This window comes from Anopheles coustani, chromosome 2 (genome assembly GCF_943734705.1).
Source record: "Anopheles coustani chromosome 2, idAnoCousDA_361_x.2, whole genome shotgun sequence".
NCBI lineage: Eukaryota > Metazoa > Arthropoda > Insecta > Diptera > Culicidae > Anopheles > Anopheles coustani.
In genome coordinates, this window is record NC_071289.1 from 3,729,854 (window position 1) to 3,746,521 (window position 16,668).

The 16,668-nt window shown below is 46.3% G+C and overlaps 4 protein-coding genes across 5 annotated transcripts; 3 read left to right on the forward strand and 1 right to left on the reverse strand.

Moving 5' to 3' along the window:
• Positions 1 to 2: 2 nt before the first annotated feature.
• LOC131267500 (zinc finger protein Xfin-like) lies at positions 3 to 16,378 on the reverse strand. The gene is made up of 4 exons (XM_058270393.1): positions 16,200 to 16,378; positions 14,120 to 16,129; positions 2,563 to 2,843; positions 3 to 2,499 (listed from the first exon to the last, which is right to left on the reverse strand). The coding sequence occupies exons 1-4, from the start codon at positions 16,365 to 16,367 to the stop codon at positions 6 to 8; spliced, it is 4,953 nt and encodes a 1,650-aa protein (XP_058126376.1). The 5' UTR covers positions 16,368 to 16,378; the 3' UTR covers positions 3 to 5.
• On the forward strand, positions 3,247 to 10,932 carry LOC131266854 (ubiquitin carboxyl-terminal hydrolase 14). Its single transcript, XM_058269519.1, has 8 exons — positions 3,247 to 3,364; positions 3,666 to 3,841; positions 3,916 to 4,020; positions 4,093 to 4,484; positions 4,543 to 4,699; positions 4,785 to 4,850; positions 10,002 to 10,296; positions 10,369 to 10,932. Exons 1-8 carry the CDS (start codon positions 3,349 to 3,351, stop codon positions 10,689 to 10,691), a joined length of 1,530 nt encoding a protein of 509 aa, XP_058125502.1. The 5' UTR covers positions 3,247 to 3,348; the 3' UTR covers positions 10,692 to 10,932.
• Positions 5,381 to 9,017, forward strand: LOC131266857 (transcriptional repressor protein YY1-like). The gene has a single exon (XM_058269522.1). It carries the CDS (start codon positions 6,452 to 6,454, stop codon positions 7,904 to 7,906), a length of 1,455 nt encoding a protein of 484 aa, XP_058125505.1. The 5' UTR covers positions 5,381 to 6,451; the 3' UTR covers positions 7,907 to 9,017.
• Positions 11,405 to 13,936, forward strand: LOC131266858 (FK506-binding protein 59). Of its 2 annotated transcripts, none has more exons than XM_058269524.1 (5): positions 11,405 to 11,564; positions 11,666 to 12,642; positions 12,736 to 12,846; positions 12,913 to 13,050; positions 13,593 to 13,936. In XM_058269524.1, the coding sequence occupies exons 2-5, from the start codon at positions 11,698 to 11,700 to the stop codon at positions 13,749 to 13,751; spliced, it is 1,353 nt and encodes a 450-aa protein (XP_058125507.1). In that variant the 5' UTR covers positions 11,405 to 11,564; positions 11,666 to 11,697; the 3' UTR covers positions 13,752 to 13,936. The 2 variants fall into 2 exon arrangements, with proteins under 2 accessions (XP_058125507.1, XP_058125508.1); XM_058269525.1 differs by having other exon boundaries at positions 11,670 to 12,642.
• Positions 16,379 to 16,668: the final 290 nt, after the last annotated feature.

The following is a 16,668-nucleotide window of genomic DNA, read 5'->3' on the forward strand; positions in this document are numbered from 1 at the left end:
TCGTATTAGACACTCTTTGTTTCCGTCAGAACTGCTAGTTTGCAGGTATGTTTGCTGAGAAATTGTTTTTCATAGAAACCTTTCCCGCACAGCTGGCAGACGAACGATTTTTCGCCCGTGTGCCGTTTCTCGTGCATGATCAGTTGGCGTTTTCGTATAAACGCCGAATTGCAGTGTGAACACTTGTGCGGCCGTTCAAGCGTATGGACGGACATTTCGTGCCTTCTGCGATCGCCAATGTTCGCGTACCGTTTTCCGCACGATTCCGTGCGGCATTTGTACGGTTTATCTCCGGTGTGCGATCGCATGTGTGCTCCCAAAGATTCGGGCGTCTTAAATTTTTTCGGGCACACTCCACACTGGTGGGTCGCCTCACCGTGACGCAACCGTATGTGGCGTTTAAGGTTTTCCAGCCGCGCAAACATTTCCTTGCACGTTTCGCATTCGTACTGACGCGGAACGTGGCACTTCATATGGGAGTAAAGCGTCGAGGTAGAGGTGAACGTTTTGTCACAGACATCGCACGTATACGGTCGTTCGCCGGTGTGCGTTCGTTCGTGTGCCAAGAGGATGGCCCGGGAGCGCATCCTGACGCCACAAATCGAACAGATACACTGCTGGCCAGACCGCAGCGCTTGGTGATGCTTCAGGGCGGTTACGTTTTTAAACAACAGACCACACACGTCACACTCCAAGAATTCACCCTCAATCATTTCCAGCATGCCCTCCGTGTGACGCGCGTTCGCTGTCAATTGGATCGTATGCGTCTCGCGGGCGTGCTGATAAAGGGCTTCCACATCGGTAAAATGCTGCTTGCACTTATCGAAGCAGCAATACCGTAACCTTTCGCTGGCATTAAAATTGTTTTCCAGTGGTTTCAGCGCGATGGGGGGCATTTCACCGCGATGAATCCCGCAGTAAAGGTGGAGCTCTATGCGCCGCTGGCTTCGCGTTTGAAACGAGCACAACTTACAAAAGTACTGCAGCACATTCGTTGCTAGTCTCGTATGGCGCTCCAGGTACAACAGCTTAGTGTACCGTCGGCGACAAATCCCACACGAGAACGATCCCTTCGACTTCAGCTTACCCTTTTCTCCCGCTTCCGCTGCGTGATTCGAAACGAAATGGTCCACCATTTCCTTGTGACTGTCAAAATACGCCCAACAACAGCAGCATCTTTCACCCGGCAGCTGCACCGACTCGTACCGATCGGTAACGTTCTCTCTGAAAAGCTTAAAAAACATGGCATGCTCCGCCGTGTGCAACATGTGTGATTTCATGCGCGACTCCGAGGGCATCAATCGATTGCAAAGTCGGCACATGTAGAACTGTTGCTGCTCTCGGATTCGTTTATGTGCCACGTACAGGACAGAGTACTTGAAGTGCATTCCGCAGTATTCGCATACGTACTTCGGTGCATCAGCACTCTCCACTGGTTGTCGTACCCTCGCCAGGTGTTTCTCCAGCTTATCCGTCGTTTTGAAAAACTCTGTACAACAGCAGCAACGACGGTGCACCAGTTCTACGATTGAGTAACACTCTTCTTGCACTGCTATGCGCATAGTGTCGTCTGGAATGTTGCACATGATTCTTTCTAGCCTCATTTTAGCTGCATTCTCAGTGGAACTTTGCTGTTGTCCATCCTCTTCGAATTGTGATGTTTCTTCCCAATTTCCAACATGATGTTCCTCTTCAAGCCCAACGTTATCCAGCTCATCTTCTGCCATCTCCGATTCTTCTTCAATCCTTATTTCAATGTCATATTCTTCATCCAGTGTTACATTCCCATCACCAACCGATTCGCTTCTTGAATTATCACTGTTCCCTTGATCGTCTTGAGAATCGCTTTGTATTTGAATCTTAATTTCTTCCAATGTGCAAGCTGGATTATCACTCATTTCCGTTTCGTCTTCCTCTTCTCGGATTTCGTGCAAGTCACTATCACGCAACAGTATGTTACTTTCTTCAGATAGGGAGTTCCATTCGTGCTGCTCTAGATGCTCGTGAATGCTATTCCGCTCCGGTAGCAGGGCTTTACAGGAAATACATTGGAACATCATTGTTGTCCTTTTTCTTGCTGCTTTCGTGAGATGGATTTGCAACCTTTTTCGACTGTGAAATTTTTCATAACAAGACACGCACTGTAGGGGATGAAATTTGGACCGCTTAGAGCCTCGGTGTGACCTCACCGAATGTACCTTTAGTTCGTGCTCTGAACCGAAGCTCAAGGTGCATCCACAGCACGGAAAACATTCCGCCTCTACCGACTGATAATGGACGTTTTCCTGCCAAACATGCTGTTCCGACGCAACGTTGTGTTCCACGGATATAATTTCTTCGTCAGTTTGTTGACATTTAAATGACTCCCCGTGTTCTTCAGACGCGTCTAAAATTTCAACGATGGTGCTCTTCTCGTGTGGTTTTACTTCATCAGGTGAATTGGCTGCGAGTGTAGTTTCTTCTTCAAGTTTTTCTATGTACAATTCCTCACTCGAAGTACTGAAATACAAAATTAATCCATTAATAAACATTCGTTGAACAGATTACACACGGCATACGTACGACAATTCCGCACGCAGGCAAAGATCCGCCTCGATGCACTGCTGCCGTAATTGATAAGCTATTTTCAACCGTTCTAAACAAATGAGGCAAATGTTTTGTGGCAAACGGCGGTCGCTGGTCACTGCAATCCCGGTGATGGCTACAATCATGTCCGCTATCGTCACTTGTTCCTGCACCAATAGCACGGAAATCAAGTCATCGTTGTCAGGCCCCAAACATATCCGACACTGTTTCACTAACATGGCTGTGCGCTGCTTTCTCTCACCGTTTAGTGATTGAAGCTTATAGTTTTAGTAAAGAATCTTTAGATTTACATTTACACACTGTACCAGAACGTGTTTGTTGCTTTTGTTATTTGCATTTATTGTTTACATCTAAATGACATTCTTGTTTGCTATAAAGGTTACTACAATGAGCTACTCTAAACAACAGTACCGAAATGGCCATGTTATTATTTTATTAGCTATTCTTGCGCTCCATGAGACAGCCGTATTATTAGTATAATTATTACACTATTTTTTCCAATAACAAATAGGGATTGGAGACATCTTTATAATATATTATATCTTGCTTATGGATATGCTGAATCGACCACCATGGATGAACTTACCTTGATCAACTAAGCAAAAAAATAAAAGAAATTTTTGACAACTGTGTGTCAGCGAAAATCATAAATTTGTATTTGTAGTTGTCGTCGAGTCACAGCAGATTTGTTTGCAAATTTCTATCAATTGAAGACAATCTTCGGCTTTTTCGGACGATTTAAAAGGATACCAAGTTTTTAGAATGCCTTCGTTTACTGGTGAGTTGTTAATGTGCAGTAGTTAATTGATAAAAGTGGCTTATTTCGCGCATTTCATGTACGGTGACGGTTCAAGCAATTGAGGTTAGGGAGAATGTAAACTTGCATTCGCAGTGAGATTCATCAAAATCAAACAGTTTTATGCAAAATATCAGAAAGTTAATCAGTATTTCTAGCAGATAGTTCTAAGCCTTTCGTTCGTCTGTCCAGCGTTCCATTAACACACTTTCCGGATACCGCGAGTATAGAAAAACAGCAATGATTAAGCATGTTTTGATCCGTCTTTGTCTTTGTTTTGCAGTGAACGTTAAATGGGGAAAGGAAAATTTCAAAAACATTGAGGTCAACACTGACGAAGAACCTTTGCTGTTCAAAGCCCAACTTTTTGCCCTGACCGGCGTCCAACCGGAGCGACAGAAAGTGCTGTGTAAAGGAATCAGCCTGAAGGATGAGGAATGGAACATGCCGATCAAGAACGTATGCAATCTAGACCATGTACATTGGTCCGTTCGGTTGCACGGTTTGGTAATTGTTTTCTGTATGTTTTCTAGGGGGCTACTCTCTTGCTGCTCGGTACGAAAGAAGAAGTTCCCCAAGAGCCGGTAGAAAAGCCAAAATTTATCGAAGACATGAACGAGAGCGAGCTAGCGACAGCTGTGAGTATAGAGCCATGCCAATTGCACGGTGTTGTGACTCCCTAATGGATCACTACTATTGTATTTCCTCAGCTCGAACTTCCGGCTGGTTTAGTAAACTTGGGTAATACGTGTTACATGAATGCTACGCTCCAGTGTTTACGATCGGTTCGTGAGCTGCGTGCAGCGCTGAAGGAGTATCGAGAGGACTCCAGCAGTGCGTCTGGATTGGCGGGTCTTGCCTCCCCTCAGGCTATTACGATGTCCATGAAGAATCTCTTTGAGGACATGGAGCGAAGTGATACGATTACGCCGGTTCTCTTTTTACAACGGTTGCACATTGCGTTCCCCAACTTTGCCCAAACAGGTGAGAGTGGTTCCTATCGCCAACAGGATGCCAACGAATGCTGGTCGGAGCTGCTGAAAATGTTGCAGCAGAAATTACCGGCTCAAAAACGATCGGCTGAGCTCACTGCAAAACACAGGTAAATGGGTGTCTGTGGGTCGTATTGTTTGAGTTGTTCATATCATGCGTAATTTCAGTTCCTTCATCGATCAATGGTTCGGGGGAACGTTCGATGTTGATATGAAATGCACCGAGGCCGATGATGAACCAGTTAGCAAATCGAAGGAAAATTTTCTCCAATTGAGCTGTTTCATCTCAACTGAAGTGAAATATATGCACTCCGGATTGCGTTTGGTAAGCAACTAAAAGTTTCCCTTGCTATTGAACAGTCAACATCATTAACCTTTTGTCGTCTACTTTTTTCTTTTTTTCATAATAGAGACTCAAGGAACAATTGACGAAGATGTCCCCATCGCTCGGCCGTGATGCTGTGTATTCCAAGACGGTAAGTACAGTTTAATAATGTCTATTTTAAATTTGTACAATCATGCTTGTTCTGCATAAACGCTCGATTCGCTTGTTGGAATTCGGTATCAATCGGCGATTCGAGGCGGTTATAAGTAGAAATTAAAATCTAATTTACTTATGTTCAATACACAACTAGTATGAATAAGTTATTTAAATAGTTTTGAACGTATATTCAAGCTCAATCTGATTGAAAACACTGATTTCCCAGCATTCGTTGGTAAATCACGCGCTATACATGCATTACCGGTTCGTTGACCGCTATCCTAGCATCCCCCATGTCCGATTACCGTTTCACACGTAAATACGGACAGCTCGCTCGAGACTCGTAAAGTCATTTTTGCGAGTCACAAATCGAACTTTTGTGAGGCTCACAAAACAGCAAGCAACTTTCTGCTTTTTTTTTTCTTTTTTTGTGCTGAGTAAATTTATTCTATATGACTCGACCTGGTTCCAGGACTGACGTTGAACGGTTCGGTGGCAGCCATCTTTATTTTGAGAACATACGATTTTTGTGATCATATCGTGTACACATTATCAAGATACATCGAAAGTTAACCAAATGAGCGCAAAAAGCAAAGTCACAGCTAGAGGCACTGTAAACTCTGGCCATGGCTGGGTATTTTAGCCGAAAAACCTGATCTGATAATACCCGATGCGGAACGGATCGAAAAGAGAGTCATCGGTGGTAGTGTGCGCTGCTTGATGCGCTTGGTGTGTGTTGCTTAGAGTGGTGCTACTCGCAATTTACGATAGCAATGTAATGAAAGGGAAGCGCCAAAGACCAAACGAAGTGCATCTATGTTTCGTCAGTATGATGCGACGCAGTTAAAGTTCTCGACGATCCGTGCAGTGAATAGCGCCGCAGCAAAACATCCCGCTGTACGCCGCTTCTTTTCCGATGCGTTGAAAGCATCCTCGTGCTTTCCGGCTAGTTTACTCAAAAGAAAGGGAAGCTAGTTGTCTCTGCGTCAAATCAGACAGGCTGCGTAAAGTAAGCAGCACCGAAAGTGGTTAAAACATTATCGTCCTAATAAGCAGTGTGCAATGCAACACCGTCCCCTTGGTGGAATAAAAACAATACAATTGTTCCAACACAATAAGACAGGCCAGTGAAAATAACAGTCGTTGGTCGGAGAAAAGGATATTCACATTTCGGAAGGACCCAAAGATAAGAGGTTAGCCGCGTACAGAGATTCAGCATAACACGCACGTAGTACGCACACACACACACACATAGGGAGAAGCTCGCCGCATCCTCCGTCCTCGGGCCAGAGGCTCACAAAGGAAAACTAGCAGCTGTCGCTTCGATGAAAAGGATTCGCGGAGCGTTGTTGGTCGTTGTTTAAAGCTTTCCCTTTCTATGATAGTAGTGGTGCGATGCATGCAGCAAAACCGGTAAAGTTGTGGTAGTTTGTGCGCCGAGCAAGGATTCTGACTTTTTAAAGCGACATCGTCGAATGAGCCGGGAGAAATAGAAAACAATTGTGTTTGGGACGAGACGTAACCGGGTTTCGACACGGTTTGTGAAGCTGGATTGCTGAGTTAACAAACAAACAGTGAGAAAAACAAGGGTCGCTGATGATGTCCTCGCATCACCACCACCATCACCACGACAATATCATGTCGGAGGTCGAGGTACCGGATGCGAACATCGTGGAGGTGGTAGACGGTGGCAACGGCTTCGGTGCCGGCATCGACTATGACCAGTACGAAGTTGGTGTAGAAGACGGAAACTATGAGGAGGTGACTTGTGAAACGGAAGACTCTCAGGACCCGATGATGCAGCACCATCAGCTGCATCACCTGGAGCACCAACTGCACCATCCGGACGACGACGAAGTGATGCTGCACCACGAGCCGGACATTGGGCAGGCGGTGCACGAAGAGGTGCTGGATTCGTCCGGTGACGCACTGTGCGTCTACAGCGACATGAACCTTGAGAACGAAATCTACATCGAGTCGACGACGACACCGGGGCCTTCGAGGAAACGAAAATCGCTCAAACAGCCACGCAGTGGCGGCACCGGAATGAACCGCATCCGAGCAAACGAGAACCATCACCATGGCAACCATCACCACCACGGGCTGACGGCGGTGGAGCAGCTGGACGTGAACCACAAGCGGCGCCGCTGGGAACAGAAGCAAGTACAAATCAAAACGATGGAGGGCGAGTTCAGCGTCACGATGTGGGCCTCCGGGACGGACGACGACGACGGTTCCAACCCGGAGCCGGATCCGGACTTCACGGAGTACATGTCGGGGAAGAAAATCATACAAGACTGCGACAGCATACCCGGCATCGATCTGTCCGATCCGAAGCAGCTCAGCGAATTCACGCGGCCAACGCACAAGAAGGGTGGAGGCGGTGGCAAAGGATCATCGTCGAGCGGCGGAGGAGTAGTGTCCGGCAGCATGCTCTCTCCTCAGGGTGGCGGTGTTGGGGGTTTGTCGGGTGGCGACGGTGGAAGCAGCGGCGGAAAGTCCTCGGACGTTTCGGATCGCAACATTGCCTGCCCGCAGAAAGGCTGCACCAAAATGTTCCGTGACAATTCGGCCATGCGCAAACACCTGCACACCCATGGGCCGCGCGTCCACGTGTGCGCCGAGTGTGGCAAGTCGTTCGTCGAGAGCTCGAAACTGAAGCGCCACCAGCTGGTGCACACGGGCGAGAAACCATTCCAGTGTACGTTCGAGGGCTGCGGTAAGCGGTTTTCGCTGGATTTCAACCTCCGGACGCACGTCCGAATACACACCGGCGACCGGCCGTACGTCTGCCCGTTCGATGGCTGCAACAAAAAGTTCGCGCAATCCACCAACCTCAAATCTCACATTCTAACTCACGCCAAGGCGAAGCGAAACAACAGCAGTAGTGGCGGCAGTGGCGGCAGCAGTAGTCGCAACCAAAACATGATGCCGACGTCCTCCCCGCAGCACCATTCGTCGCCCGGCGGGCTGCTCACGCCGCAGTACGTCAAGATGGAATCGGTGGAGATCGATAACGATGGATCACAGTTTATCATCTACACGGATTAAGCGAAAAGCGAAACTCCCCTCAAATGCTGCAATGTTGAGGATCAACTTGGGAAGAACATTCAGGAGGCCAAACAAGGAGAAGAAACAATTTAGACAGAGGTTGATGATTGTTTGGGTTAAATTTTGCCATTGGGGATTGCATGTGGGTGGAAAGGGATGGAGGAAAATGCAATTGAAGAGAAACACATTAGCGCTAGTGTAGAAAAGGTTGGAGAAACATGAAGGCAAAACAAAATCTGTTAAGGATAATGATAATGATAGCTTTTCGTACACCAAAACAGAGACAAATCTGTTTGTTCAATGCGCGCGATCAGTAGGAATCGTTTAACTCTATTAAGACCGCGCCCCCCACCTTCGGGAAGCGTCTGGTAGCGACTGTAAATATCCGGTTTTTGCGTGTATCCTCTTTTCAACAAAATATATTTAAGGATAGGACTTCTCGGTTTTCGAATGGAATTTTAAGTTCAATTTGATTTGAACAACACAGTCATCCATTCTCAAGGTATCGAACCGCCGTGTGCAGAGAAAGAGCAGAGTTCAGTTTTCGTAGCCTGTAAGAAAGCTTGTAGTAATCCCGAATATATTGTACATATAATCTGTCCCACAAAACAAAAGCCATCAGTTGTCAATACCTCCTTCAGGTAGTACTGCATCAGGAAACATGTGCAGACACGCGAAGCGATCTCTTAACTACTGGAGAAACTTAAACAAAACACACACACTGGTGTCTTCCGGGGCGCGCAGTTGGAGCAACAAGCACGTTTTGAAGTGTACAGATTCCTCAATCATCCCCTGGAAGACTTGCGAGCAGCAGTGGGGGAAAGGGGTGAGCAAAGGGTGTAAATAGGGCAAGATGTTTTTCTTTTGGAAAAATTTTCAGTTAGATCGACCAACACCCCGGCCCAGGCTATCCGCGTTTAGCTGAAAAGCACGCCTCGGTTAGAAGTTGGAAAAATTTACTTTTCGATATTATTTTTTTATTTTCTTTTAAAATTACTTTTCGTATTTTTTATGCCCCCCTACATTTACTAACAATTTTAGATGTCCAGAGAGGGAACTTCATTGTGAACATATTACAACAGTAATCGATCGTTCACAAAGGGAACGGGTGGGAGGAGGGAGAGAGAGAGGTTTGGAGAAGGGAAGAGAAATACATGTGTGATTGAATTAGGTGCATCAAGAGGAGAAATGTGTGGAAAGTCAGGCACTTTTCGGAAATAAAAGCGTGCGTGAATGAATAATCGATGTTTCCTAGTTGTTTGCTTCATTTTGAAACATTTTTCTTACATTTTCAACCAAAAGGCAAGCAAACACTCAAAACGATGTCTATATGTGGTCCACGTACGGAACCTTCTGCATTATTTCTATCGTAGCCAGACAAACGTTAGTCCGTAACCCTTCACCGTTTTTTTATTATAAGAACTTCTCTAGTGTACATTGTGAGCATACAACAGCATGAATGAATCACTGATGATGGCAAGCATACTATTTAGGAGTGGCCAGGAGTAGCTCGTGATATAAAATTTAGAATGAATGAATGTGATCATTAACGTGGGACACACAGGCAAAGCAAACAAAAAAAAAAACTGGCAGGGTAAGGAACGATATGATGCCCCATTATGCACATTTTGTGAGAAAACTGATGAAAGCATTGCAATTTACGTGTAACAATAAATACTATCAGGTAAACGCCACCTCATCGTAAGTGTCGCGAGGATCGCTTGAATTGGTTCCGGGGGAGCGATTGGGAAAGAAACGAGATTTTCCTTATTTCCAAGCGGGGGGACACTCGTCGGCCGGCTGGCTACACGTGTTTTGTGTTTGTACTATATGTGTCTGGTTGTATTTAAATTAGGGATATTCGAAGAAGGCGGGCGGCATCCTGAAGCTAATCCTGTTAGTGGGGCACGCAATTTCCAAACGACGCTGGAATAATGAGAGATTTTTTGAAGAAAACGAACAAAATATATCCTGATTGATCGTAAGAAACGTACGGAAAGCTGTCTTTTATTGCTTACTAAAAAGTGGGTCTACGTCACATGTTCACGTTTCTGTTTTATAAAGCTAATCTAAAAGCAAATTATTTTTCTTTCAGTCTTTAATTAGTCGTTTGCCAGCTTACCTGACCGTGCAGTTCGTACGCTTCCAATACAAGGGCAAGGAAGGAATCAATGCGAAGGTGCTGAAGGATATTAAATTCCCCATCGATTTCGATGCGTTCGAGCTGTGCACTCCGGAGCTGCAGGAAAAGCTGACCCCGATGCGGACCAAGTTTAACGATGTCCAAAATGCGGAAGTGGAGCGCACGCTGAAGGGCAAGAACAAATCGAAGGCCGAGCTGGAAAAGGAGAAACCGAAGACTGTCGCACAACCTTACTGCTTTGAAGACGGTAAGTAACGGTTATGGATTTTTACGGTCTTGTTTGAAGGTCTTCTAACGCGCATTTGGTTTTGTTTCGTAGATCTGGGAAGCAATAACAGCGGATACTACACGCTGCAAGCGGTTCTGACGCACCAGGGACGTTCCAGCTCGTCGGGGCACTACGTCAGTTGGGTTCGCCAGAAGGACGATCAGTGGATCAAGTTCGATGACGATCACGTGTCACCGGTGGACACGGAATCAATACTCAAACTGTCCGGCGGAGGCGATTGGCACTGCGCATACGTACTTGTGTATGGGCCAAAAATACTGGAAATTCCAGTTGAAACGGAATCCCAAGCCGGAGGAGAGGAGCAGAAAACGGACGACCAAGCCACGTCGTCGGAAAAGATGTCAACCGATTAATTTATGTTACGCCGGCCTGGTAATCGTTTCGTTTTTCTATTTGTTTACGGTTGATTTTTCCTCAGCGCATGGTGGTTTAATTTATAAGCATGATTATCAGAATTACCCACCCGCCCATCGTACAGCTTTCCCAGCGAATCATTTCTTCTCGTCGAATGCAAAACGGTTGCATTTTTTACTGCAACAGTTTCGAATGAACCGTAACCGGCTGATTGAATGAATAATAAACTGAAAACTGATACTACAATGTTTCTTAACATTTATGTACCTCGCTGACAATGGTTTAAAAATCCATGCTAAACTACAAAAGTCGAAAATCTACGAAAATGGTAATAACATGTGGTGTAATTCAAAATTCAGTATTCCAGAATATTCGAGCATTTTTACGAACGCCATCAGAATGTGTCAACTGCTAGCTAGAGATGGGAACTATACCGAACCATCCTGGAACTGGATCTTTCTGTTGAATCTTGAACCCGGCATCTTATCAATTCATCACAATTTATGGAATTTACTTTCGCCAAGGGCTCCTAAATAGCTAAAGGTACACTTTGCTATATATTTCTTCAAATCTTTGTGCGGTGTAGAATAGTTGCTATTCGGCTTTACCGGTTGTGTAGGTCCTTTCCTTCCACCGAAACAGGCTCGAACCTGTTGTGGGTGCACAATGAACCGCCCCTCTCCATCTGTCAGAATCTTGTGGTTGTACAAAACGCACTGTGCGGCATATCTCGTGCTCTGGAGAAGAGTCTCAAAAAATTGGTATTTAAGTAAATTGCCATAGCGACGAACGGTTAGAATCAACTTGTTTGACGCGCAACGGAAGGAAAAATACGTTTCCATTCAATCGAGCTCGGAGTTAGAGTTTGATCGGTAAATTTTCCATAGAATACTAGACAGCCGGAATTCTCATCCGTCGTAATCCGGGTCAGCAGTTGCGTGTACGATCTTTTTTCTTCTTTACTTTCGCCGAGCTAGCAGGCATATTTGCAAATTCATCGACAGAATGGAGGAATACATCGACCTGTCGGGTGATGGAGGTGTACAGAAGCGCATCCTGCAGGAGGGTACCGGCGACGAGAAGCCATCGAAAGGATGCTCCGTTTCGCTGCACTACACCGGCACACTGGACGCGGATGGGAAAAAGTTCGACTCGAGCCGGGACCGTAACGAGCCGTTCCAGTTCACACTTGGCCAGGGTTCGGTGATCAAAGCGTTCGATATGGGCGTCGCATCGATGAAGCTGGGCGAAAAGTGCATCCTCAAGTGTGCCCCACAGTACGCGTACGGAAGCTCCGGTAGCCCGCCCAACATTCCGCCGAACGCGACGCTCAATTTTGAGCTGGAAATACTCGGATGGAAGGGAGAGGATCTCAGTCCCAAGTCGGATGCCGGGATTCAGCGGTTTATACTGAAGTCGGGCACGGGCAAGCGGCGACCGAATGCGGGCGGTATGGTCAAGATCCATCTCGTCGGACGTCACGAGGGTCGCGTGTTCGAAGAGCGCGATGTCGAGTTTTCCCTCGACGAGGGAAAGGAGGTTGGCGTGGTGTCCGGCATTGAGCTGGCGCTGGAAAAGTTCCACAAGGAAGAAACGAGCCGCTTGATCCTGAAGCCACAGTACGCGTTCGGAGCCGAGGGTAATGCGGCACTGGGCGTACCGGCGAACGCAACCGTCGAGTATACGGTCACATTGCAGGACTTCGAGTGTCTCGTCGAGCGTTCGATGATGTCGCAGGAGGAAATGTTGGCCCAAGCGAAGCTGCTGCGCGAAAAGGGAACCAAGTACCTGAAGGAGGAGAAGGCCGAACTGGCCCTTAAATTGTACGAACGTGCGCTGACCTACCTGTTCGATCAGTCGGCGGAAGCGGAAGCTATGAAGCTAGCCATTTACCTCAACAAAATTCTGTGCCTCCAGAAGATGAAGGACCACGATGAAGCGAAGGTCGCGGTAAGTGTCGATAAGAGCGCCGGCGACGGAAGGCGACTTATCATCCAGACTGTTATATTTATATCTTGCGGTTTTGTGGCTTCCTCTTCCCAGTGTGTTGAAGCGCTCAATCTGGACAGCAAAAATGTGAAAGCCCTCTACAGGCGAGGCATGTCGAATTTAGCGCTGGGCGATTTAGATCGAGCTCTACAGGATTTCACGGCTGTAAGTGGCACCAGCAAACGAGACGCGTATCGATCGTTTTATTTTTCCTACTACTTTCTCCCGCAGGTTCTGGACATTGAGCCAGAAAATAAGGCTGCACTGAACCAGGTGACCATCTGCAAGCATAAGATCAAAGAGTACAACGATCAGCAGAAGAAGGTGTTTGCGAATATGTTCACTAAATTCGCACAAAGTGACTCTAAGGTAAGCCCTTTGCCCCCTACCATGTAAAAACGATCGACCATTTGCTCCATTCCATCTTCACGATCCTGATTGCTTATCGTTGTCCGTCGTTCGGTTTGTTGGCAGTTACAATTGTAGTAAAATCGATTTTTTATGATTTGTTCCTCCCTTTTCCCCGAATCTCATTTACACGGTTTCCTGCGGCTCTTAAAACGATCCGTCATAAAAAAAAATACCTTCTGTGCGTTTTGTAGTAAACACAAACACGTATCATTCACTACCATTCGTTTAAAGTACACGCAAAGAATCAGATCGCATAAAAGGACTCAAAAGTCTTAACAAACCTATCGAAAGCAACGTGTATCCCTTCTTGAATCAAAAGTCAAACAAACAAAAATTCACCATTAAACTGTTTTAACGTGTGTACAAAACGAACGAAAACATGTAAACTGCAAAAAGCACATTTTATGCAACGGAAATCTTACATCCCTCTAAATATGATCCGCATCCAAACATGCGCTCACACACGAACACCGACGGATCCCGCGAACCGGAAACCCTAGAAAGCGCAGGAAGAGCAAAGCCGACAGCCGGACGTGATGAAGCAGAAGTTTGGCGAATGGGGCGACGACGAGCGCGAACACGAGCCGACACGCTTCGAGCAGGAAAACCCGGACGTGATCATGTTGAACGACCTGCACAAGCAGTTCCGCAACATGTAAAATCTCGAAATGCAGTACGGGTCCGTTATCCAGACTAGCAGCGGACACTACAACAACAGCGTGTGCATTTATTTAGTGCGATGTGGTATGATATGGTACTACGGTTTGTCTTAGGGAACGCGCAAGTGAACATCCGTTTCGTTTCAACGTTTCCTATTTTTTATACATTCTTAAGAAGCTTACTGGGAGAATTAAAGGAAAGCAAATTTTGCTACACTAGAGATAGAAGAGCGGATCGATCGTATGAAAAGATAAAACATCAGAACGCTGACTTAGTACTAATAAATAAACATAAAAATGAAAACGCCTTTATATTTGTATTAAACCACTTTTTACTTCTAAGGTCCCTCTGTTAAGGCTTATTCTGCGTTTAGGAAATCGTCGTTTGTTGTTCCAACTTCCTGCACACTTTCTTCAACATTATGATCCGGATGTTTCTGGATGTGCAGCTGGAGCTCTCTTCGGCGCACGTACGCTATCCCGCATGCCTGACATTTGTGTGGCTTTTCCCCGGTATGGGCCGACATCTCGTGGCGGCGCCGGTCGGTTGTGTGGGAAAAGGTCCTGCCACACTGGTGCCGACACTCGAAGGGACGCTCTCCGGTGTGCTTCCGCATGTGCTGATCGTACCGTTGCTTGCTGGGCATCTTATGTTCGCAGTACTTGCACTCGTACGGCAATTCGGTTGCATGGACCGAGTTTTGGTGCTTCTTCAGCTGGTGCCCGAAGTGGAACCGCGAGCCGCACTGGTCACAGCCATATCTCCGCACTTCCTGGTGCGTCACGAGATGGAGTTTGATTAGCGACTTTTTCTTGAACCGTTTCCCGCAGTGTTCACACTCGAACTGGGGGCTCATGTCGGTGTGCTCCACCTGTTCGTGCTCCCACAGGACACTCTGATTCGGGAAACCCTTTCCACAGTAGCTGCAAATGTTGACCTTTCGCATCTGCCAGCTGTAACGGTGCCGCTGAAGGTTTTGCTCCTTCGAAAAGCTCAGCTGGCATACATCGCACACGTGCTGGTTGGAGGTACGCTCGCTGGCGTGTATCCGTCTACGGACGGCGTGCATTTCTTCCACGTGGCTCTGAAGCTGCTTTTCGTCGTCGAATGTTGCGCCGCAGCGAACGAAGCAACACCCGAAACCGGAGAATTTGCTGGCGTCGTAGGACTTTTGACGAAGAATGGCCGCAAGCTGCTCGTCGTGACGTTTCTCCAGTATATTACCGGTTCCATTTGAACGATGCTTCAACGAGGTTAGAATATGGCGCGCGAGCAGATGGATCCGTACGTACGAAACGTTGCAAAGTTTGCAATGGAAGATTTTCTTGAAACTACTATTGGTAGCATTGTGATGCTTTAAGTTTCTCTTCGAATGAAATGTCTCACCGCAAGCAAGACAACTCCTATCGCTAGAAATATTCCCGTGTTCGTGCGATGCTAGGGCATGGGCGAGCATTTCATCGTAGTTTGCGAAAAACTTGCCACAGCTGCAACACCGCTCCGCCTCGGTATGCAGGATTCGATAGTCGTCGTAATCTTCTACGTGCGTTACGTATTGATCCTCAAGCAATAGCGCTTTCTCGGAGATTTCGTCACTTTTTAAAGTATCTTCAGCATACAGTACTTCGTCCAATAAGCTCTCGTGTTGCTGATCCGCGGGAGACCTGCGCTCTTGGATCAGTACCGTTTCATCATTTTCTTCAAACGAATACTGCATCATGTGCCTCATCAAGCGCTGTTTTGTACTAAAGGCTAATGTACAGCATTTACAGACGAAAATTTCTCTTGACTGGTTTTGCTTGTGTAAATCTAGTGTTTCTGCGGAATCGAAGGCTGACCTACAAATCGAACAAACATATGTACGATCGGCTGATAATCCATACTGAGAGGAATGAAAATCGTTGGCATGTTGGGCCAGTTCCCTCATCGTTTCGGCAACGAAGCTACAACCGCAACATCTGTGACCGTTTAGCTCAAAGTACTCGAAGTTTTCGAACTGCATGTGTGTGGAAATGTACTTTGGAGCTGGTTGGACGAAAGGCCTACCATCTTCTTCTTCCGGAACGTCTTGATTCAATCCACCTGGTTCAGTCGATACTTCTTGTTCATCAAAGCAATCGATTTGTTCTAGAATCTCCTCGGCGTTACTGTTTTCGCAATCCATAACATCTCCCACCTTCACGTATGCGGTTTGATCTGTCGTGTCTTCGAAAGCATCTTGTGATTCCTGGCTATCGGAACAAGCCTTTTCGAGTCGGGCGAACATACTTTTAAGTACGTGCCTTATCAAATCTTGAAACTCTAAACCTTCTACCAGCCGCCGGTAGCAAACGTTTATGCAGACAACTTCATCTGCCCCTAAAATCTGCGCATTAACCTGTGGGCAAAGAAATGATTGTGTGAGTTTTGTAAAAGACTTTTAAATTCACTTATTTGAGCACTTTTACCTCAATGTTCGCAAAATCAAGCACAGCATCAGCTACCGTACGATGAGGATTGTTGTTAAATTTTGCGTTCAGATTTATCACATTCGAAACCGAACATGATTGATCACACGAAAAACAATTAACTCTTCGTTTGGCCATTCTTTTCGACGACTTCTCTAATGAAATCATCGTAATCGGCTTCCTTACGACGCTGCACGTAACACTAATGGTTTGTTTATTCTTTCTGATGCAGGCAGTTTCACCTGCCAATAAAACCGACTGAAAAGTAGTGTTGGGAGATCAGATCCGGATAGGACTCATGGACTCAATCCCTAGTCAGTTTGAGCCAGGTTTGATTCTAATAATGATGATAATTTGATTTAATCATGATAATTTCATTCCCAAATTTGGTTTCTTGTGATCCGCATCTGTTCTCGGGCACTTGTAGCACAAGGGATTTTAATCATTAGCAGAAACGATCCCAAGTCAG